Genomic DNA, 23944 nt, shown 5'->3' on the forward strand with positions numbered 1-23944 from the left:
AACCACACTGCACACTGCCCTAACCCATCTGGACAAGAGGAATACCTATGTGAGAATGATGTTCATCGACTACAGCTCAGCATTCAACACCATAGTACCCTCCAAGCTCGTCATCAAGCTCGAGACCCTGGGTCTCGACCCCGCCCTGTGCAACTGGGTACTGGACTTCCTGACGGGCCGCCCCAGGTGGTGAGGGTAGGCAACAACATCTCCTCCCCGCTGATCCTCAACACTGGGGCCCCACAAGGGTGCGTTCTGAGCCCTCTCCTGTACTCCCTGTTCACCCACGATTGCGTGGCCACGCACGCTCCAACTCAATCATCAAGTTTGCGGACGACACAACAGTGTTAGGCTTGATTACCAACAACGACGAGACGGCCTACAGGGAGGAGGTGAGGGCCCTCGGAGTGTGGTGTCAGGAAAATAACCTCACACTCAACGTCAACAAAACTAAGGAGATGATTGTGGACTTCAGGAAACAGCACAGGCAACACCCCTATCCACATCGATGGAACAGTAGTGGAGAGGGTAGCAAGTTTTAAGTTCCTCGGCATACACATCACAGACAAACTGAATTGGTCCACTCACACAGACAGCATCGTGAAGAAGGCGCAGCAGCGCCTCTTCAACCTCAGGAGGCTGAAGAAATTCGGCTTGTCACCAAAAGCACTCACAAACTTCTACAGATGCACAATCGAGAGCATCCTGGCGGGCTGTATCACCGCCTGGTACGGCAACTGCTCCGCCCTCAACCGTAAGGCTCTCCAGAGGGTAGTGAGGTCTGCACAACGCATCACCGGGGCAAACTACCTGCCCTCCAGGACACCTACACCACCCAATGTTACAGGAAGGCCATAAAGATCATCAAGGACATCAACCACCTGAGCCACTGCCTGTTCACCCTGCTATCATCCAGAAGGCGAGGTCAGTACAGGTGCATCAAAGCTGGGACCGAGAGACTGAAAAACAGCTTCTATCTCAAGGCCATCAGACTGTTAAACAGCCACCACTAACATTGAGTGGCTGCTGCCAACACACTGCCACTGACACTGACTCAACTCCAGCCACTGTAATAATGGGAATTGATGGGAAATGATGTAAATATATCACTAGCCACTTTAAACAATGCTACCTTATATAATGTTACGTACCCTACATTATTCATCTCATATGCATACGTATATACTGTACTCTATCATCGACTGCATCCTTATGTAATACATGTATCACTAGCCATGTATAACTATGCCACTTTGTTTACATACTCATCTCATATGTATATACTGTACTCGATACCATCTACTGTATCTTGCCTATGCTGCTCTGTACCATCACTCATTCATATATCCTTATGTACATATTCTTTATCCCCTTACACTGTGTATAAGACAGTAGTTTTGGAATTGTTAGTTAGATTACTTGTTGGTTATTACTGCATTGTCGGAACTAGAAACACAAGCATTTCGCTACACTCGCATTAACATCTGCTAACCATGTGTATGTGACAAATAAAATTTGATTTGATTTGATTTGAAGCATTCTGCAGCGATACGCCGTCTCATCTGGTTTGGGCTTAGTGGGATTATAATTTGTTTTTCAACAGGACAATGACCCAACACACCTACAGGCTGTGTAAGGGCTGACCTGACTTCCACAATCCCCCAACCTCAACCAAATTGAGATGGTTTGGGATGAGTCGGACCGCAGAAGGAAGGAAAAGCAGCCAAGTGCTCAGCATATGTGGGTACTCCTTCAAGACTGTTGGAAAATTCCAGGTGTTGCTGGTTGAGAGAATGCCAAGAGTGTGCAAAGCCATCATCAACGCAAAGAGTGGCTATTTGAAGAATCTCAAATATAAAATATATTTTGATTTGTTTAACACTTCTTTGGTTACTTCATGATACCATATGTGTTATTTCATAGTTTTGATGTCTTCACTATTATTCTATAATGTAGAAAATAGTAAAATTAAGAAAAACCCTTGAATGAAAAAGTGTTCTAAAACTTTTGACCGGTAGTGGACATGCTTGCAGATCTTTGGGGGAGAAATTGGGAAATTCTACTGCACGGGAACTTCAACTATATATATTTATTTTAGGATGAAATTGGTTTATGAATTATACGATTAATTTCCAATGTACCGTACAGTCTGAATGGAAATAATTTTACACAATAAAATACTCAAATAATTGTCAAAGATAATCATATGAATGACAAGATACATAGCTGTAGTTGTTCACATGTATCCTACTTTATTATTGGAATAATGATGCAAAAACGAATTCACAATTGTACCTAAACACTTTCACTCACAAACTACCACCACACAATGAAAACATACAATTCGTTAAGTAATGAATAACAAATAAAGAGTCATTTGATGAGTTTTAATAAAATTATATAATATAAAGTGAAATAAAAGCAGCACAGAGGGATGCCAACAAAGTGTACTGATACTAAGACTGAGACTAACATCAAAATCCATTTTCTATTTAATCCCAGACAAAGGAATACACCCAGCCTTTCATTTGTCTTGCTTTTACATAAACCGGAACACATTTCATTTGGATTGATTATTCATTTCATGCTATTCCCATCAGCACGGTCCTCTCTCTCGTTGTACTGTCTTATGCTCTGATAGTTCACTGATGTTGAATCCTAGTCCTAGTGTGCAGACACACAGAAGCTGTCATAAGGCAAGTCAATACAATGCAACTCTACTTTAATCACAATTGAGAATTAAACAATGGTGGTTTTGCTTCGGGCCCATGCTCCTCTTATGCCTCAGACATACAGTGGAATATTTAGTTTATTTTTAATTAACTTAGACTAGTCTGTTTTTGAAAGACACATCCTCCACTAGTCTCGGCATGCATTTTCGGCTTCGGTGCTGCGGACAGTGCTGTTGCTGTGCCTTGCTGCCGGTGAGGGAGAGGGCTGGGCTCCGGGGCTTCGGTGCTGCGGACAGTGCTGTTGCTGTGCCTTGCTGCCGGTGAGGGAGAGGGCTGGGCTCCGGGGCTTCGGTGCTGCGGACAGTGCTGTTGCTGTGCCTTGCTGCCGGTGAGGGAGAGGGCTGGGCTCCGGGGCTTCGGTTCTGCGGACAGTGCTGTTCCTGTGCCTTGCTGCCGGTGATGGAGAGGGCTGGGCTCCGGGGCTTCCGGTGCTGCGGACAATGCTGCTGCTGTGCCTTTCTGCCGGTGATGGAGAGGGCTGGGCTCCGGGGCTTCGGTGCTGCGGACAGTGGGGTGTGACCCTGGTGTTGGGAAGAAGCCGTGTCTGGCACTATAGCGGCCTGATTCACAACACCAGCTGTCCCGCCCCACCAGAAGTCAGAGCTGGCTAGAGCTGTTCCTCCTGAGGCCCTCCTGAGGCCCTGCATCCTCCTGGGTGGGATCCTACAGCTCTCAGGGGCTGATCCAGGGGGAATCTGGAATTCAGATATAAACAACAGCATCATTATTAATTCATTCATTAGTATTACAGTCATTATAACAGTAAACACTCATTCCTATTCAGTACCATTCAGTTTATTTATTTATTTATTTATTTCACCTTTATTTAACCAGGTAGGCTAGTTGAGAACAAGTTCTCATTTACAACTGCGACCTGGCCAAGATAAAGTAAAGCAGTGCGACAAAACAACAACACAGAGTTATACATAAACAAACATACAGTCAATAACACAATAGAAAAATCTATGTACAGTGTGTGCAAATGTAGTAAGATTAGGGAGGTAAAGTTTAGGTTAGAATGTATCACCACTTTAATAAACTGCTAACATGGCTACAAATGCAATGTCTAAACAATAAATACTTATCAAAATCTAGAGTGCAGTATTGGGTGTGAGTAGGTTCAGGTAAATTAGGGGCATCCTTCAGATGTGGCAGATACTGTACCAACATGCAGAGTGGAGCAGAGTGTTCTATTTTAGAATCTGGAAGTGTATTAAGGTCTTGGCAGAGATAGATGGGGCAGAGAATAACTGAGGACCACGGCTGTAGTTCTCTATCCACCTCTGTTTACACTGGGTTTGGGATGGGGTGGACAAGTAAAATGATTGAGAGGGAGAGGTTTCACATAATGTGTCCATTTATGTAGAGTGAAGTTTACAAATCCAACTAGAGACATTTGACTCAATTAAAGAGGCACTCCTGCTATTTTGGAACTTTTCCTGTTGGAAAACAATATCCCACATATAAATACAGTAATACACACACACACAAATGTTTTTTGGAGCAAAACGTTGTTTTTTCGACACAACTGAAAACTTCAAGGAGTTAGCCTGATGGTGCCCTCTGATGTCATCGGCCTCCCCCTTGTGTTTTGTGTGGGGGAACAATAGAGGAGTAATAGAGAACAGATGAGAAAGCCCCCCCCCCACACTTGTGCCATGTCATAATACCTGGACCACATATTGAGATGTACCTTTTGTTAAGTTAATCAGGTGATAAATGAGGGTAAAAGGAGACTGGAGTGCCACTTTAACAATAAGGGAGGTTATGCTACACAGGAAATGAGACTGAGAGACATCATCCAACAACGCAGCAGACCCATTACAGAGAGATTTGGATACACTTTTTTGTCTGTGCTAATTTAATGATTCCCAGAGGAAGGTCTGACTAACTGGCCTGGTTGTTATGAGGAGACAGAGATGGAGAGAGAGAGAGAGACGGGAGCGTCCTGGAGAGAGAGAAAGAGAGACAGAGAGACAGAGAGACGGAGACAGAGAGAGACGGGAGCGTACTGGAGAGAGAGAAAGAGAGACAGACATTATGACATTTGTAATGTCTTTACTGTTTTGAAACTTCTGTATGTGTAATGTTTACTGTTAATTTTTGCTGTTTTTCACTTTATATATTCACTTTGTATGTTGTCTACCTCACTTGCTTTGGCAATGTTAACACATGTTTCCCATGCCAATAAAGCCCTTGAATTGAATTGAATTGAATTGACAGAGAGACAGAGAGACAGAGACAGAGCGAGACGGGAGCGTACTGGAGAGAGAAAACATCTTGTGAATCATAGCTCCACCATCTCAGCCAACTGTGTTAAAGGAGCTAAGCTTCCGCAGCCTGTCTGGCACCACGCTGTGTGACAGAGGTCAGAAAGAGGACAGAGGTGCTGAGGACATACTTAACTGGAACTTCTAGGGTGGAGCCAGAGCAGTAAAACAATGGCTCTTATTGGCTGCTGCCTCAGTGACTGTGGATAAAGACTGAGGCTATGTCCCAAATGGCACCCTATGTAGTAGTTCTCATACGGCTCTGGCCAAAAGTAGTGTGATATATAGGGCTTAGGGTGCCGTTTGGGATGCAGCTTGGGCAGATCGAGGGGACATCTTAAAAGGGAAAAGTGACCACAGTGATTGACATACTGTTGCTCTGACTTCAATTCCATCCCACCATACAACTGAATCTCTTCTTGGTAGACAGGCACAAACCATCAACAGATACATTCCATGTTCCTTCTCAATGGATGCCATTTTGTGGAAACATGGTTGACATATTAATATGAAACTTACTCTGAAAGCCATCAAAATACACTTCAAGTTGTAAATGAGAAGAGCATATTAACGGTGTCACAGAGAGAGAGAGAGAGAGAGAGAGAGAGAGAGAGAGAGAGAGAGAGAGAGAGAGAGAGAGAGAGAGAGAGAGACAAAGATATATATATATATATACATATACTGGTAGGTAGCTGCATTTGAAGCTGCCACGGTTTGGGGGCCAAACACCTGTACCACTGTTAGCTGTAATGCGACTCTATTAATCTGCAGTTTGTCCTCTCTCCTGGACATATTCCATCACTGGAGGGTCAAGTCCAGCTAATTCCTCCACAGTTGAACATGCCACACAGCATAATATCCCAGCAATACCTTTCTGCCCAATCCTGTTCTATCCGCTCTGTTGCCCTTTCTGGTTAATCTAATTGCGACAAAGCCCACATAAGGGCTTTTGTGCCAAGAACTTCTTTATGGTTTAAAATTAAACGGCTTGGGCGCCCAGTTTTTGGACGGCAGCCAGTGTCCTTCAGACAAAGAATGTCACTGTGCTTAATAGGCAGAAAAGCTCTCCCCTGTCCCGAAAAAAAATCAGCCACCACACGCCCCAGTACTGAGTATGTCTGCTCCCACTTTCTGTCAGGGCAACAATGAGAGCAGTTACATCTGAACTGCACCATACTGTGAAAGGTCCTTTTGAACAGACCTGTTAACAGACACACTTTCATTTCTGTACAGACAAGTTAAAGACAGATAATCCTTGCAAAAAAGCTCTGGGGGGGTACTTCATGACCGGATTTAGATTTTCTCAAGTTCTGAAGTTGCCAGAATTGTCCATAGTTTCTAGTAGCTCTTGTCCAGAGAGTTAAGTCCAACTTGCTAAAGGCTCAACATCAGCAAGCTGCACTTAATTCCCTGGACCAGAGCTAAGGTTCCAGCTGAGAACAAAGAAGAGAACTTATTCCAGTTATTCTCATATAAAATATGATCATTTCCCAAACAGCCAAGCCAAGCATCATTTCACACACAAGGGGCCACCAGACACAAGCTATGTCACTATTTCTGACACCTCCACATTGTCTGAACCAATCTATTTCCTTTTCATCAGATCTCTATGTAATCTACATTCAGTGATGTCACGTCCTTAGTGCTGTGCTTTATTCCATTCTGTGGAATCCATGATTGATTCCATTCTGGTGGGAGTCCCTTCGGCACAGCAACATGCCTCCTTGACATTTCCGTCGGATAGTTCCAGAATAATTTTGCGTATCCCCCATTCATTACAATATTTGCTTAGCAGAAACCCTTGAAATGATGAATCTACCTCTCACTGTTCCAATGTGGTCATATGCACCTGCATTCCGCTTGGACAAATTCAGGATCAATACATTCTCAAGTCGAAGATGCTTATCCCACTCACAAGCTAAGAAAAGTGTCTTACAGAACCCATGATATACTGTAGTGTGGCACAGCACCAGTACAAGTGTCCATGTGTAACGGCTAAACCAGTCATTTGAGGTAAAAAAAAAAAAAAATAGAGAAATAAAAAGAATGTCAATTCAAGCAAAAAAAATAGGAGACCTTCCTTGGAGCGAAGACCATTTGACAAGCAATTAAGGACTTGTTCGTTGTCTTGCTTGGGCTATTTCCTAAACGCAAGCATTAGTTAGCATTAATAGCTTCTCACGGTAATTAAAACGCCCTTCTAAATGATCCTGGTGCCCGACCAGACAGTGCAGTATGTCCCCTGTGTCTCCAGACAAGCCCAGCCTACCCCACCCATCCTCCCACCTCAGGCCACATTTCCCTCCCTCTGGCCTGCCTTTGTGCTGATGGACGAGCCCATCCCTCACGGTCCTCCCAGACAGCTGTGCTTAGCCTGCAGAATGGAGAGAGAGACTTTGGGACTTAGCTTACTGGATGAAAGCAAGCATTTGTTTCCTAATGGAACCTTCAGCCCTCCCAGAAGATCAATTATATTCTGTACACCCAGAAATAAGACGTTGGCATCATCACCGTCTTGGTAATTGATCACTTTCTGAGGGTATGACATCCCTGGCTAATTCTGTTTTTTTTTTTGTTTTAGCACAGACTGGCTGCTGTGTGATACAGTGTTCAGGTAATAGGGGACATGTCGATGGTATTGTATCTAATAATATTTGCAAATCTGTAAGATTGCACAGTTAGTATCGAATTCTATGAATGTGGAAATTCCCCTCACTGATAATATCACCTGTATTATGGGAAATGCATCATCCAAATCAATGTGAAATGGTTTTTCCTTTCCTATGCATTTCCATTTCCAAATACTAAGAGAAAAAGCCCAAACAAATTCAACAGAAACTTGCTTTGGCATGCTAGACGGAAGGGGAAATACGACTGCAATTTCTGAGAATTGACAGACAGACTGACAGACAGACAGGTCTTATCATGGATGCAGCAGCTGTCAGGAACAGCCCAGGTGACAGAAAGGCATCATCTCATCAGCCTTCCCACAGCCTGTCAATCCTGCACAATGGACTGATTGACATATCCCTTATATACACCACTACAGCAACCTTCCCACAGCCTGTCAATCCTGCACAATGGACTGATTGACATATCCCTTATATACACCACTACAGCAACCTTCCCCCAGCCTGTCAATCCTGCACAATGGACTGATTGACATATCCCTTATATACACCACTACAGCAACCTTCCCACAGCCTGTCAATCCTGCACAATGGACTGATTGACATATCCCTTATATACACCACTACAGCAACCTTCCCACAGCCTGTCAATCCTGCACAATGGACTGATTGACATATCCCTTATATACACCACTACAGCAACCTTCCCACAGCCTGTCAATCCTGCACAATGGACTGATTGACATATCCCTTATATACACCACTACAGCAACCTTCCCACAGCCTGTCAATCCTGCACAATGGACTGATTGACATATCCCTTATATACACCACTACAGCAACCTTCCCCCAGCCTGTCAATCCTGCACAATGGACTGATTGACATATCCCTTATATACACCACTACAGCAACCTTCCCACAGCCTGTCAATCCTGCACAATGGACTGATTGACATATCCCATATATACACCACTACAGCAACCTTCCCACAGCCTGTCAATCCTGCACAATGGACTGATTGACATATCCCTTATATACACCACTACAGCAACCTTCCCACAGCCTGTCAATCCTGCACAATGGACTGATTGACATATCCCTTATATACACCACTACAGCAACCTTCCCCCAGCCTGTCAATCCTGCACAATGGACTGATTGACATATCCCTTATATACACCACTACAGCAACCTTCCCACAGCCTGTCAATCCTGCACAATGGACTGATTGACATATCCCTTACTGTACCATACAGCAACCTTCCTTTAAGCCTACCTTAAAACAACACTATTTCAGTATGTTTAAGCCTACCTTAAAACAACACTATTTCAGTATGAGAGTATATTTCTTTCCTTCCTCAACTCGACATCGGAGCAGATGAACATATGCTTTCATGCTTCACTCCTAAACTGAAAAGGAAGTGAAATGAGAGAGAGAAGAAGGAAGGAGATGTAATGGGAGTGTTTACAGGAGGTTCCTGTCCATCGGTGAAAGTCAGTCTGCTCATTAAGCTATAAGGAGAACAGAGAAGGCAGTCTGCTCATTAAGCTATAAGGAGAACAGAGAAGGCAGTCTGCTCATTAAGCTATAAGGAGAACAGAGAAGGCAGTCTGCTCATTAAGCTATAAGGAGAACAGAGAAGGCAGTCTGCTCATTAAACTATAGGGAGAACAGAGAAGGCAGTCTGCTCATTAAGCTATAAGGAGAACAGAGAAGGCAGTCTGCTCATTAAGCTATAAGGAGAACAGAGAAGGCAGTCTGCTCATTAAACTATAGGGAGAACAGAGAAGGCAGTCTGCTCATTAAACTATAGGGAGAACAGAGAAGGCAGTCTGCTCATTAAACTATAGGGAGAACAGAGAAGGCAGTCTGCTCATTAAACTATAGGGAGAACAGAGAAGGCAGTCTGCTCATTAAGCTATAAGGAGAACAGAGAAGGCAGTCTGCTCATTAAGCTATAGGGAGAACAGAGAAGGCAGTCTGCTCATTAAACTATAGGGAGAACAGAGAAGGCAGTCTGCTCATTAAACTATAGGGAGAACAGAGAAGGCAGTCTGCTCATTAAGCTATAAGGAGAACAGAGAAGGCAGTCTGCTCATTAAGCTATAGGGAGAACAGAGAAGGCAGTCTGCTCATTAAGCTATAAGGAGAACAGAGAAGGCAGTCTGCTCATTAAACTATAGGGAGAACAGAGAAGGCAGTCTGCTCATTAAACTATAAGGAGAACAGAGAAGGCAGTCTGCTCATTAAGCTATAAGGAGAACAGAGAAGGCAGTCTGCTCATTAAGCTATCGGGAGAACAGAGAAGGCAGTCTGCTCATTCATCTATAGGGAGAAGTGTGTGTGATGATCGAGCCACTGGTCTGGATCTTTCTGCATGGATTCATGAGTTTCTCTGTGGGACACACACTTCTAATGATATTGTGGTTCCCAGACTGCCACAAAACACATGGCTAACAGTGACAGACAGTCCTTTCTGGAGCTCTGTCCTCCATCCGTCCCCTGTCCCTCATTCCTCTCTGACACAATAACATTATGGACCAATTTTATACGTATCTAATATACTCCAATGGCATCTGTAACATGCCAGGCAACATCCCAACAGGCAGTAGCGTTGAACAGTAAAAGGAGCCTTCTTTGTGCTACAGCTGCAGAGGATGTATGTACACGGCTGCCTGCTACTCGACTGTGATGGTATTTCATTGAGTGTTTGGCAGGCGTGGCACTGCAGCATTGCTGAAGGAAACAGCTGTTCCCCACAGACAGACAGGCAGACAGAATAACAGACAGACAGAATAACAGACAGACAGACATACCCTTGAGCCACCATGGCTTTATAGGAGTAGAGGTAACAGGCCAGTTCATGTGGTTAATAGATGGTAGTAGTGGTAAACAGTGGAAGACAGGCCAGTTCATGTGGTTAATAGATGGTAGTAGTGGTAAACAGTGGAAGACAGGCCAGTTCATGTGGTTAATAGATGGTAGTAGTGGTAAACAGTGGAAGACAGGCCAGTTCCTGTGGTTAATAGATGGTAGTAGTGGTAAACAGTGGAAGACAGGCCAGTTCCTGTGGTTAATAGATGGTAGTAGTGGTAAACAGTGGAAGACAGGCCAGTTCCTGTGGTTAATAGATGGTAGTAGTGGTAAAAAGTGGAAGACAGGCCAGTTCATGTGGTTAATAGATGGTAGTAGTGGTAAACAGTGGAAGACAGGCCAGTTCATGTGGTTAATAGATGGTAGTAGTGGTAAAAAGTGGAAGACAGGCCAGTTCATGTGGTTAATAGATGGTAGTAGTGGTAAACAGTGGAAGACAGGCCAGTTGTGGTTAATAGATGGTGTAGTGGTTGGAAGACAGGCCAGTTCATGTGGTTAATAGATAGTAGTGGTGAAGACAGTGGTAAACAGTGGAAGACAGGCCAGTTCATGTGGTTAATAGATGGTGGTAGTGGTAAACAGTGGAAGACAGGCCAGTTCATGTGGTTAATAGATGGTAAACAGTGGCAGACAGGTCAGTTCCTGTGGTTAATGGATGGTAGTAGTGGTAAACAGTGGATGACAGGCCAGTTCATGTGGTTAATAGATGGTAGTAGTGGTAAACAGTGGAAGACAGGCCAGTTCATGTGGTTAATAGATGGTGGTAGTGGTAAACAGTGGAAGACAGGCCAGTTCATGTGGTTAATAGATGGTGGAAGACAGGCCAGTAGTGGTAAACAGTGGAAGACAAGCCAGTTCATGTGGTTAATAGATGGTAGTAGTGGTAAACAGTGGAAGACAGGCCAGTTCATGTGGTTAATAGATGGTAGTAGTGGTAAACAGTGGAAGACAGGTCAGTTCATGTGGTTAATAGATGGTAGTAGTGGTAAACAGTGGAAGACAGGCCAGTTCATGTGGTTAATAGATGGTAAACAGTGGAAGACAGGTCAGTTCATGTGGTTAATTGATGGTAGTAGTGGTAAACAGTGGAAGGTGGGCCAGTTCCTGTGGTTAATAGATGGTAGTAGTGGTAAACAGTGGAAGACAGGCCAGTTCCTGTGGTTAATAGATGGTAGTAGTGGTAAACAGTGGAAGACAGGCCAGTTCATGTGGTTAATAGATGGTAGTAGTGGTAAAAGTGGAAGACAGGCCAGTTCATGTGGTTAATAGATGGTAGTAGTGGTAAACAGTGGAAGACAGGCCAGTTCATGTGGTTAATATATGGTGGTAGTGGTAAACAGTGGAAGACAGGCCAGTTCATGTGGTTAATAGATGGTAAACAGTGGCAGACAGGTCAGTTCCTGTGGTTAATAGATGGTAGTAGTGGTAAACAGTGGAAGACAGGCCAGTTCATGTGGTTAATAGATGGTAGTAGTGGTAAACAGTGGAAGACAGGCCAGTTCATGTGGTTAATAGATGGTAGTAGTGGTAAACAGTGGAAGACAGGCCAGTTCATGTGGTTAATAGATGGTAGTAGTGGTAAACAGTGGAAGACAGGCCAGTTCATGTGGTTAATAGATGGTGGTAGTGGTAAACAGTGGAAGACAGGCCAGTTCATGTGGTTAATAGATGGTAGTAGTGGTAAACAGTGGAAGACAGGCCAGTTCATGTGGTTAATAGATGGTAGTAGTGGTAAACAGTGGAAGACAGGCCAGTTCATGTGGTTAATAGATGGTAGTAGTGGTAAACAGTGGAAGACAGGCCAGCCATGGTTCATGACAGGCCAGTTAATTGATGGTAATCCTGTGGTTAATAGATGGTAGTAGTGGTAAACAGTGGAAGACAGGCCAGTTCCTGTGGTTAATAGATGGTAGTAGTGGTAAACAGTGGAAGACAGGCCAGTTCATGTGGTTAATAGTAGTGGTAAACAGTGGAAGATGGAAGACAGGCCAGTAGTGGTAAACAGTGGAAGACAGGCCAGTTCATGTGGTTAATAGATGGTAGTAGTGGTAAACAGTGGAAGGTGGGCCAGTTCCTGTGGTTAATAGATGGTAGTAGTAGTGGTAAACAGTGGAAGACAGGCCAGTTCCTGTGGTTAATAGATGGTAAGTGGTAAACAGTGGAAGGTGGGCCAGTTCATGTGGTTAATAGATGGTAGTAGGCCAGTTCCTGTGGTTAATAGATGGTAGTAGTGGTGGAAAAGGCCAGTTCAGTGGAAGACAGTGGAAGACAGGCCAGTTCATGTGGTTAATAGATGGTAGTAGTGGTAAACAGTGGAAGACAGGCCAGTTCATGTGGTTAATAGATGGTAGTAGTGGTAAACAGTGGAAGACAGGCCAGTTCATGTGGTTAATAGATGGTAGTAGTGGTAAACAGTGGAAGACAGGCCAGTTCATGTGGTTAATAGATGGTAGTAGTGGTAAACAGTGGAAGACAGGCCAGTTCATGTGGTTAATAGATGGTAGTAGTGGTAAACAGTGGAAGACAGGCCAGTTCATGTGGTTAATAGATGGTAGTAGTGGTAAACAGTGGAAGACAGGCCAGTTCATGTGGTTAATAGATGGTAGTAGTGGTAAACAGTGGAAGACAGGCCAGTTCATGTGGTTTAGATGGTAGTAGTGGTAAACAGTGGAAGACAGGCCAGTTCATGTGGTTAATTGATGGTAGTAGTGGTAAACAGTGGAAGGTGGACCAGTTCCTGTGGTTAATAGATGGTAGTAGTGGTAAACAGTGGAAGACAGGCCAGTTCCTGTGGTTAATAGATGGTAGTAGTGGTAAACAGTGGAAGACAGGTCAGTTCATGTGGTTAATAGATGGTAGTAGTGGTAAACAGTGGAAGACAGGCCAGTTCATGTGGTTAATAGATGGTAGTAGTGGTAGTGGTAAACAGTGGCAGACAGGCCAGTTCATGTGGTTAATAGATGGTAGTAGTGGTAAACAGTGGAAGGTGGGCCAGTTCCTGTGGTTAATAGATGGTAGTAGTGGTAAACAGTGGAAGACAGGCCAGTTCCTGTGGTTAATAGATGGTAGTAGTGGTAAACAGTGGAAGGTGGGCCAGTTCCTGTGGTTAATAGATGGTAGTAGTGGTAAACAGTGGAAGGTGGGCCAGTTCCTGTGGTTAATAGATGGTAGTAGTGGTAAACAGTGGAAGGTGGGCCAGTTCCTGTGGTTAATAGATGGTAGTAGTGGTAAACAGTGGAAGGTGGGCCAGTTCCTGTGGTTAATAGATGGTAGTAGTGGTAAACAGTGGAAGACAGGCCAGTTCATGTGGTTAATAGATGGTAGTAGTGGTAAACAGTGGAAGACAGGCCAGTTCATGTGGTTAATAGATGGTAGTAGTGGTAAACAGTGGAAGGTGGGCCAGTTCCTGTGGTTAATAGATGGTAGTAGTGGTAAACAGTGGAAGGACAGGCCAGTTCCTGTGGTTAATAGATGGTAGTAGTGGTAAACAGTGGAAGACAGGTCAGTTCCTGTGGTTAATAGATGTGAAGAAGGCCAGTTCCTGTGGTTAATAGTGGAAGACAGGCCAGTTCCTGTGGTTAATAGATGGTAGTAGTGGTAAACAGTGGAAGACAGGCCAGTTCATGTGGTTAATAGATGGTAGTAGTGGTAAACAGTGGAAGACAGGCCAGTTCATGTGGTTAATAGATGGTAGTAGTGGTAAACAGTGGAAGACAGACCAGTTCATGTGGTTAATAGATGGTAGTAGTGGTAAACAGTAGAAGACAGGTCAGTTCCTGTGGTTAATATATGGTAGTAGTGGTAAACAGTGGAAGACAGGTCAGTTCATGTGGTTAATAGATGGTAGTAGTGGTAAACAGTGGAAGACAGGCCAGTTCATGTGGTTAATAGATGGTAGTAGTGGTAAACAGTGGCAGACAGGCCAGTTCATGTGGTTAATAGATGGTAGTAGTGGTAAACAGTGGAAGACAGGCCAGTTCATGTGGTTAATAGATGGTAGTAGTGGTAAACAGTGGAAGACAGGCCAGTTCATGTGGTTAATAGATGGTAGTAGTGGTAAACAGTGGAAGACAGGCCAGTTCCTGTGGTTAATAGATGGTAGTAGTGGTAAACAGTGGAAGACAGACCAGTTCCTGTGGTTAATAGATGGTTGTAGTGGTAAACAGTGGAAGACAGGCCAGTTCCTGTGGTTAATAGATGGTAGTAGTGGTAAACAGTGGAAGACAGGCCAGTTCATGTGGTTAATAGATGGAAAACAGTTTACCACTACTACCAACAGTCTTCCACAGTTCATGTGGTTAATATACATACGCTAGTAGGGGTCAACAGTGTGTCTAGATACACTAAAGCACTAGGCCACTACATGCCAATGATTGAAGTAGGACACACTGCTAATAGTATTCAGGGAGGTTGAATGTGACTTAAATGTTATGTCTGCATCCCACAAGACACCACATTCCCACTATAAAGCTACGGTCTGCACTGAACTCAAAAACACCATAATTCCTTATCAAATAACCAACAAGTTGATCAGAGCCTGTACTATTGACCTTAGGAAAGATACTGTATATGTTAATACCTGGTGCCTTGACTAAAACAGGAAGGATGAATGTCATTACAGGATATCAAGAGAGAGTAAATGAACATGTGACTTCTCTCTTCCTGCAACACCATCCTCCTCCCTCCAGCTAGCTGTGCTAAATATTTCTCTGTGCATCTGTCCTAAATTGAGAGGTGATTTATAAAATGGAGAGCCGGCAGTAATGCATTACTAATACCATTAAAGCATTGCATTTCTTCATTCCTTTCACGGGAACGTGGTACCCTTCTGCTGTCTGAAAAGCAGGTCCTTTTCCCTCCCTTCTAAAAGAATTGAATCCAACGTGACCACCTTCAGGCTAAACTGTGAAAGTAGTTAGAGTCATTTCTTGGTCACATTATCATCATGATCAGATCTGTAATGAAGCAGAATATGCCCTTTGCCTTATTGGGGAATGTGAGGATGTGCTCTTGTTATATTTGCCACAGTATCAGAACAACACAAGGGAGAGGAATTACCATCTACTAATTAGACCATTATAACAAAATATTATCATTGTGGACCCCAGGAAGAGTAGCTACTTCTTCTGCAAAAGCTAACGGGGATCCAAATAAACAAATAAATAAACAAATGTCAATTATATTGAACATCTTCAATGTTTTACATAAAAGGGTCGGCACTTTTCACATGACATAAATAATGTGCAACACAATGACATAAAATCCCATTTCGTACAGATACCTATGGAATAAATGGAACTGGACAGCATATTGCACTTTTCACGATTTCAGTCAGAACTGATGTATTATGGGAAATCAATATGAATCTAGAATAACTACAGCACAAAATCAAAGAATGACTATATGGTGTATGTATGAACTCCACAAAGATACACTGTCCCATGTAGACACATGTCAGGGTTTAACTGTATTTGATGACCAATTATGCCTTTGGTAGATCTAGTTAAAAAATATCTATGTGGATTCTGGACATGATACAATGCTATTTCCCCAGGGCTATAAAGGGCTGTTTGGTTTATTTCACCAGTTAAACTTGAATATAGGAGCGCTGCCAACCCGCTGAGGGAATTAAGCAGAGTGAAATGCAGAGTGGTGCTGCTGAATGGGCAGATTGGCAGGCCTACCCTTCTACTCTACTCTAACAAGTCCACACAATGAACACACAAACAGCCCCATTACCCGCCGAGCTACAGTGGAGAGACAGGGAGGCAGGGGCTGAAGATGCAAGACATTTTCATAAGCCCATCCGCAGTCTATTATTGGCCACTTGTAATTGATCCCTATACTGGCCAAGCCTTCTCACAATAGTGATGTTGAACATAGACCTACTAATGTCTACTCATAATGATGTGAAGTTGTTATCATGAAATATGTTTCTGTAGGATATGATCTTGAATATTGTTTCTCCCCTTTGACAGAAGTATAACTTTGTCTGTGGGAAAAAGAACAAAATGGATACATCTATGTACATTTTAATGGTACATGATAAATCTATCTACATTTTAATGGTACAAGATACATCTACCTACATTTTAATGGTATAGGATCATTCTATGTACATTTTAATGGTACAAGATACATCTATCTACATTTTAACGGTACAAGATACATCTACCTACATTTGAATGGTATAGGATCATTCTATGTACATTTTAATGGTACAAGATACATCTATCTACATTTTAATGGTACAAGATACATCTACCTACATTTTAATGGTACAGGATACATCTATCTACATTTTAATGGTACAAGATACATCTACCTACATTTTAATGGTATAGGATCATTCTATGTACATTTTAATGGTACAAGATACATCTATCTACATTTTAACGGTATAGGATCATTATATGTACATTTTAATGGTACAAGATACATCTATCTACATTTTAACGGTATAGGATCATTCTATGTACATTTTAATGGTACAGGATACATCTATCTACATTTTAATGGTACAGGATACATCTATCTACATTTGAGTGGTACAAGATACATCTATCTACATTTTAACGGTATAGGATCATTCTATGTACATTTTAATGGTACAAGATACATCTATCTACATTTTAACGGTACAGGATCATTCTATGTACATTTTAATGGTATAGGATCATTCTATGTACATTTTAATGGTACAGGATACATCTATCTACATTTTAATGGTATAGGATCATTCTATGTACATTTTAATGGTACAGGATATATCTATCTGCATTTTAATGGTACAGGATACATCTATCTACATTGTAACGGTATAGGATCATTCTATGTACATTTTAATGGTACAGGATACATCTATCTACATTTTAATGGTATAGGATCATTCTATGTACATTTTAATGGTACAGGATACATCTATCTACATTTTAATGGTATAGGATCATTCTATCTACATTTTAATGGTACAGGATAAATCTATCTACATTTTAATGGTACAGGATCATTCTATGTACATTTTAATGGTATAGGATCATTCTATGTACATTTTAATGGTATAGGATCATTCTATCTACATTTTAATGGTACAGGATACATCTATCTATATTTTAATGGTATAGGATCATTCTATGTACATTTTAATGGTATAGGATCATTCTATCTACATTTTAATGGTACAGGATACATCTATCTACATTTTAATGGTACAGGATACATCTATCTACATTTTAGTATTTTGAATTTGACTACAAATGAGTTTTAGCTGTAGTACACTTCACCAGCACACAGTGTTGTTTGGGAGAGAGGATATTTCATTTCCAATGTGTTTTTTTATATAGGTTGTTGTGTCGGTCATCAGTCGTGTTAAGCGACTCCAGTTTAAAAAGGAAAGGCTGAAATAAATGCACTACATCACAGTAAAAACCAAAGGGTTGGTTCACTGGTACGCAGCAATCAATCTGGTTCATTACACTGATTCAAGTTGTCTTTAAAACATATATATATATTTTGCTGTGAAATGTAGGTATGATGAAGTAGCTCTTTTTAGCAAGTTTTATAGTAAAATGTCATGAATTGAAATTATTACTATTGTGACTATTCAAATGATACACACTTCCTGCCACAATATCTTTGAATACATTTGTGTGAAAAAGGGATCTATTCTGTAACCTTTTATTTAGCCGCTACATTTTGCTTAAATTCCAAACCCATAGACACAATAAATTACTACCATACATTTCATAAAGCAGAAGGCATAGAGGGTAATTTACTGTCGGATTGACTTGCCATTTGTTCTCATAAGTAAGTGAAAAAAGTCACCTCACTTTTAATGCAAATTCATACAGATCCCTAATGGCCATAGACATATAATTCTATAGTGAGAACAGCAGAGATGTTAGAAAGATGACAAACCTCTGACGCCACGTCAGTCCTCCTGGCTTTGAGAGAGACGTCAGGACAGCATACCATTCAGTGGTGATGAAAGCCCTGCAGCCTGTAAAAAGAAGAAGACAGATATTTCTGTCATGTGCATAAACATCTCGGTTCTGTTGTGTGAAGGCATCACTGTGATATGCAGTACAACCATTTAACAAACACACATGCACTCATGTACAAGTACACGGACGGATGGACGGACAGACGGGCGGACAGGCAGACAGAAACCTGAAACCTGAATATATTAATTGTACTCAATATGTATCAGTATCAATAAAACTAAGACCTACAAAACAGTCAATACTGATCTAACATATCTAGTAGCATTGTTCTAAAGCAGCAGTCTACCCTTCCTCTCTTTATAGACAGTGGAGGGAGGTGAGGACACAGTGAGCACTCTCAATGCCTCTCCTCTCCCAGGCAGGCAGACAGGCAGGCGGCAGGCAGGCAGGCAGGCAGACAGACAGGCAGACAGGCAGACAGGCAGACAGACAGGCAGGCAGGCAGGCAGGCAGGCAGGCAGGCAGGCAGGCGGCAGGCGGCAGGCAGACAGGCAGGCAGGCAGGCAGACAGACAGACAGACAGACAGACAGACAGACAGGCAGGCAGACAGGCAGACAGGCAGACAGGCAGACAGGCAGACAGGCAGACAGGCAGGCAGGCAGGCAGACAGGCAGGCAGGCAGGCAGGCAGGCAGGCAGGCAGGCAGGCAGGCAGGCAGACAGGCAGGCCCTCTCCGCTGCCTGGCTGATAATAGGGTCATTAATCATGCGTTGACAGACTACTCTCTATCAGACGTAAGTCCTATGATTATGGCCATTGATTGGGGTGAAATAGTCCTCTGCTGCTGCTACTGCTGCTGCTTGGACCAATCTAGTCCAGGCTTGTTGGGGCGTGATTGTTTATTAGTTGACTCATTGATTAAAGCCTGAAAGCTAACAAAATGGAGTTTGAATGATTTCACTCTCATTAATATGTGTAGTAGATGATCGACGCTGTGGTTCAGTAGGTCCATAGGACATATAGTATAGTAGTATATTGAGTATAGTATAGTATTGTGCAGTACAGTGTAGTATTGTATAGTATAGTGTGGTATAGTGTGGCATAGTATAGTGTGGTATAGTATGGATGGGGCATAGTGTGACATAGTTTAGTATCGTGTAGCATAGTGTGATATAGTTTAGTATAGTGTAGTGTAGTGTAGTATAGCATGGTTTTCCAAACTCGGTACTGGGGCCCCCTTGGGTGCACATTTTGGTTTTTGCCCAGGCATTACACAGCTGATTCAAATAACAAACTCATCAGCTTGGATTATTTGAATCAGCTGTGTAGTGCTTGGGGGGAAACTAAATGTGCACCCCCAGGGAGGGCTCCAGTACAGGGTATTATGGGAAACCCTGTAGTATAGTATAGTATAGTATAGTATGGTATAGTATAGTATAGTATCGTATAGTGTGGTATAGTATAGTACAGTATAGTATAGTACAGTATAATATGGTATAGTATAGTATAGTATAGTATGGTATAGTATAGTATAGTATAGTATAGTCAACATGGCTCAACTCCCCCAAGGAGTAATATGTTTTATCATTTGAAATGTTTCACAAATTTACAAGGGAGGTTCATTCTCCCCTTTCTACGGTCATTTCCCCCTTTCTACTAGATTATGTTAATAAAAGTTAATAATCAGATAGGGAATTGCTACATATGTACAATAAAATGTATCACATATAAAGTACAGGTATTAGATAAATATTAATTGTTGAACTTGGATTCAATAAGGAAAGAACAAGGTATATTGAAGGAATTATAGACACAATTCACAAACTGTATTCACCTCATTATTCACTGAAATATGGGCGGGTCTGACCTCCGGCACTTTGGGCCAATAGTTTGCCGCTAGCTAGCTATCGCTTCTCACAACTTTCCCAACATGGATTCACACAAAACAGGCATTACTCTCAGTAGCAGCGACTTATTTATACAGTCCTATGTAATGACAGTTAGACAAATCCTGCATAGTGTCTGTTTCCCTTCACCTGATTAAATGTGACAGTAATGACAGTTGGAGTTCAATTCAATCCCTGTCTATTCTCAGTGCTCCCTCATTGTCTTTCAAACCATATGCTGCTGGACAAACAATGATTTTACATAGAACACCCTAACCTGAAAATACACAACAGAGAGAACACACATAATACCTTTTTTTTAAAAGGAGGATACAGAATTAGGGCAGTGTAAAACATGGATTGAAATAGAAACGTGACAAAGCTCCCGCGGCCAGTCAAAATGGCTTCTGTCTCTGTGTGCCCCACTAATGAAAGGATATAGCTGTGTGGACACTGAACACCTGTGATGATTCGTCTGGTTTTTGTCTGCCTCTATTGCATATGCTTTTTGTCTGCCTCTATTGCATATGCTTTTTGTCTGCCTCTATTGCATATGCTTTTTGTCTACCTCTATTGCATATGCTTTTTGTCTGCCTCTATTGCATATGCTTTTTGTCTGCCTCTATTGCATATGCTTTTTGTCTGCCTCTATTGCATATGCTTTTTGTCTGCCTCTATTGCATATGCTTTTTGTCTGCCTCTATTGCATATGCTTTTTGTCTGCCTCTATTGCATATGCTTTTTGTCTGCCTCTATTGCATATGCTTTTTGTCTGCCTCTATTGCATATGCTTTTTGTCTGCCTCTATTGCATATGCTTTTTGTCTGCCTCTATTGCATATGCTTTTTGTCTACCTCTATTGCATATGCTTTTTGTCTGCCTCTATTGCATATGCTTTTTGTCTGCCTCTATTGCATATGCTTTTTGTCTACCTCTATTGCATATGCTTTTTGTCTGCCTCTATTGCATATGCTTTTTGTCTGCCTCTATTGCATATGCTTTTTGTCTGCCTCTATTGCATATGCTTTTTGTCTGCCTCTATTGCATATGCTTTTGTCTGCCTCTATTGCATATGCTTTTGTCTGCCTCTATTGCATATGCTTTTGTCTACCTCTATTGCATATGCTTTTTGTCTGCCTCTATTGCATATGCTTTTTGTCTGCCTCTATTGCATATGCTTTTTGTCTACCTCTATTGCATATGCTTTTTGTCTGCCTCTATTGCATATGCTTTTTGTCTGCCTCTATTGCATATGCTTTTTGTCTGCCTCTATTGCATATGCTTTTTGTCTGCCTCTATTGCATATGCTTTTTGTCTGCCTCTATTGCATATGCTTTTTGTCTACCTCTATTGCATATGCTTTTTGTCTACCTCTATTGCATATGCTTTTTGTCTGCCTCTATTGCATATGCTTTTGAGTGTGTGTTTCTTGCTTCCCACACACCAACTTTTGATCTACCTCTATTGCATATGCTTTTTGTCTGCCTCTATTGCATATGCATTTCAGTGGTCAGGTGTGAGCATGTCTATGGATTTGCGGAAAAGATTTTTACAGTTTTGTGTTTCTTGCAAATGTGGTTGATGCTTATCTTGTATGTTACGATATATGACTTCTATCTGCCAAGATTTACATAGTGAATACACTTCACTTAATAAGGTGAAAATGAGCAAGGAGAACAGAGAAAGGGATGTGTATGTGAGTGTGTGTTTCTTAAGCTTCCTAAAGTAGCCACACACCAACTCCTGCAGATAAAACCCATAGCGAGCTCTGTCACTCAATTAATGTCACTTTTTATCTTCCGTTAACATACCTGCCATCCTCTCTCTCTCTCTCTCTCTCTCTCTCTCTCTCTCTCTCTCTCTCTCTCTCTCTCTCTCTCTCTCTCTCTCTCTCTCTCTCTCTCTCTCTCTCTCTCTCTCTCTCTCTCTCTCTCTCTCTCTCTTTGTAATCTCTCTCTCTCTCTGGGGGAGTAAGAAGTAAGCTAAGGGGAGTAAGAAGAAGCTAAGCAGAAGGCCGGGTGGATTAAATTTAGAGCTAATAATTTAGCGGTGTAAAAAAGGACAGATTTCTTCTTCATACTAAAACATGAATGTCTTTTTGTTTCTTTAAATACTAGTATGGTGTGATAAATAACAGGTCTAATATAAATAAACTGGCTGGTACCACCCCACCACATAGGAGACGGCTCAAATGGCGGCATGGAAATCGCTGACATTTTGTGGCAGAATGTTTCTCACTTGCCCGGCAGCAGCAAATCCCCTGTTGAGAGGACTTGAGTGTGAAATCCATTTAGGACAGATTCCGGCAGAAAGCTTGTCATCTCATTGAAAAGATACCCCTCTCAAAATATGGAACAAGGCCTGTAGGTGTCAAATGCATCACATTCTTATAGCCTCAGTCCCCCAGCCAATCTCCTGTTTATTTAGTTAGTGTGTGTACACAGAGAAAACAAGCCAGGGTAATTGTTTCTTGTTTAATTTCCTATCTATACGTGGCAGCGGAAACAAGCATGTCCTCGGGCAGCAAACAAACACGACTGCAGTACCAAGGTTACTGAATCACAAAGAGAAGAACATGTCTGAAAAGGAGCACGTTAAAGGATTCCATGAGAAAGTCCCTGAGGATGACAGTACAGCAGGACCCAGATCAGTTTTTACTAAGACCACGTCCTCAATGGAACCCTATTTCCTCTTTAGTACACTATAAAGCTCCACGGATGATGTAGGTTGCCATTTGAGACGCCTCCTAAGGCCGTTCTACAGCAGACCCCTCCTGACCTTGCCTTTAAACATGACAATGGGTTCACTTTTAGAAGTCTTACTCATACTTCCAGCGTGTTTGTACGAGGTTTCACGGTATCACACAGACGGCATATTGAAGCAGGCAGGAGAGGGTAAGCTGTATTTTATTATCCTCAGAACAGCTTTGTTCTTCTACATCCTAGTAGTTCACCACTCACCCTTTAAGTAATTTTATAACACCATCCTGTACTAGACAGACTGTGCTTGGGGAGTCACAAAGTGTATATTGATAGACTACACCATGCTACACCATTCAGAGTAAAACCCCAGTCGTTTTCCAATAGGAAACTACATCTGAAAGCCCTAGAATGGCAGATGTGGCAGACACGTCTGTCGCAGTTAGTTCCCTGCAGCCTCCAGTTGCTTAGTTACTTTCAGCTCTAGGTGGCTCATGCTCTCTAGGCCATAGGGGACGTAGGGTCTAACTTCTCCTTCCGTATCCTTCCACCTCCCCTGCAGTGTTAGCTGAGGAGGGGATGTAGGGTCTAATAACATCTCCTTCCGTATCCTTCCACCTCCCCTTCAGTGTTAGCTGAGAGGTGGACTGGGAACTATGTTGTGGGAGGCGTTCCCATGGAGAAGTGGACTGGTGGGAGGTCAGATAAGGATGAACTACTACTGTTCTACTGTTCCAGAAGGAAACTGCTGCACTACCATTCTAGATTAACATAGTCAGTGAGGAGGAGACTGCTGCACTACCATTCTAGATTAACAAGGTCACTGAGGAGGAGACTGCTGCACTACCATTCTAGATTAACATGGTCACTGAGGAGGAGACTGCTGCACTACCATTCTAGATTAACA

At 42.3% G+C, this 23944-nt stretch overlaps 1 protein-coding gene across 3 annotated transcripts in view; it reads right to left on the reverse strand.

Annotated features, from left to right (window-relative positions):
* Nucleotides 1–2227: 2227 nt before the first annotated feature.
* Nucleotides 2228–23944, reverse strand: part of LOC127919579 (CREB-binding protein-like) — a 35800-nt gene continuing 14083 nt past the window's right edge. Inside the window, exons 2-3 of one of the 3 annotated variants that reach the window (XM_052503319.1) lie at nt 18426–18500; nt 2228–3427 (exon numbers count right to left, since the gene is read on the reverse strand). In XM_052503319.1, the coding sequence (XP_052359279.1) occupies nt 2825–3427; nt 18426–18482 (660 nt within the window). In that variant the 5' untranslated portion in view covers nt 18483–18500 and the 3' untranslated portion in view covers nt 2228–2824. Of the gene's footprint in view, nt 3428–18425; nt 18508–23944 lie in introns of all 3 variants that reach the window. The other 2 variants (XM_052503318.1, XM_052503320.1) reach the window with 2 other exon arrangements.

The sequence above is a fragment of the Oncorhynchus keta genome, unplaced genomic scaffold (assembly GCF_023373465.1).
Source record: "Oncorhynchus keta strain PuntledgeMale-10-30-2019 unplaced genomic scaffold, Oket_V2 Un_contig_17125_pilon_pilon, whole genome shotgun sequence".
Classification (NCBI taxonomy): Eukaryota; Metazoa; Chordata; class Actinopteri; order Salmoniformes; family Salmonidae; genus Oncorhynchus; species Oncorhynchus keta.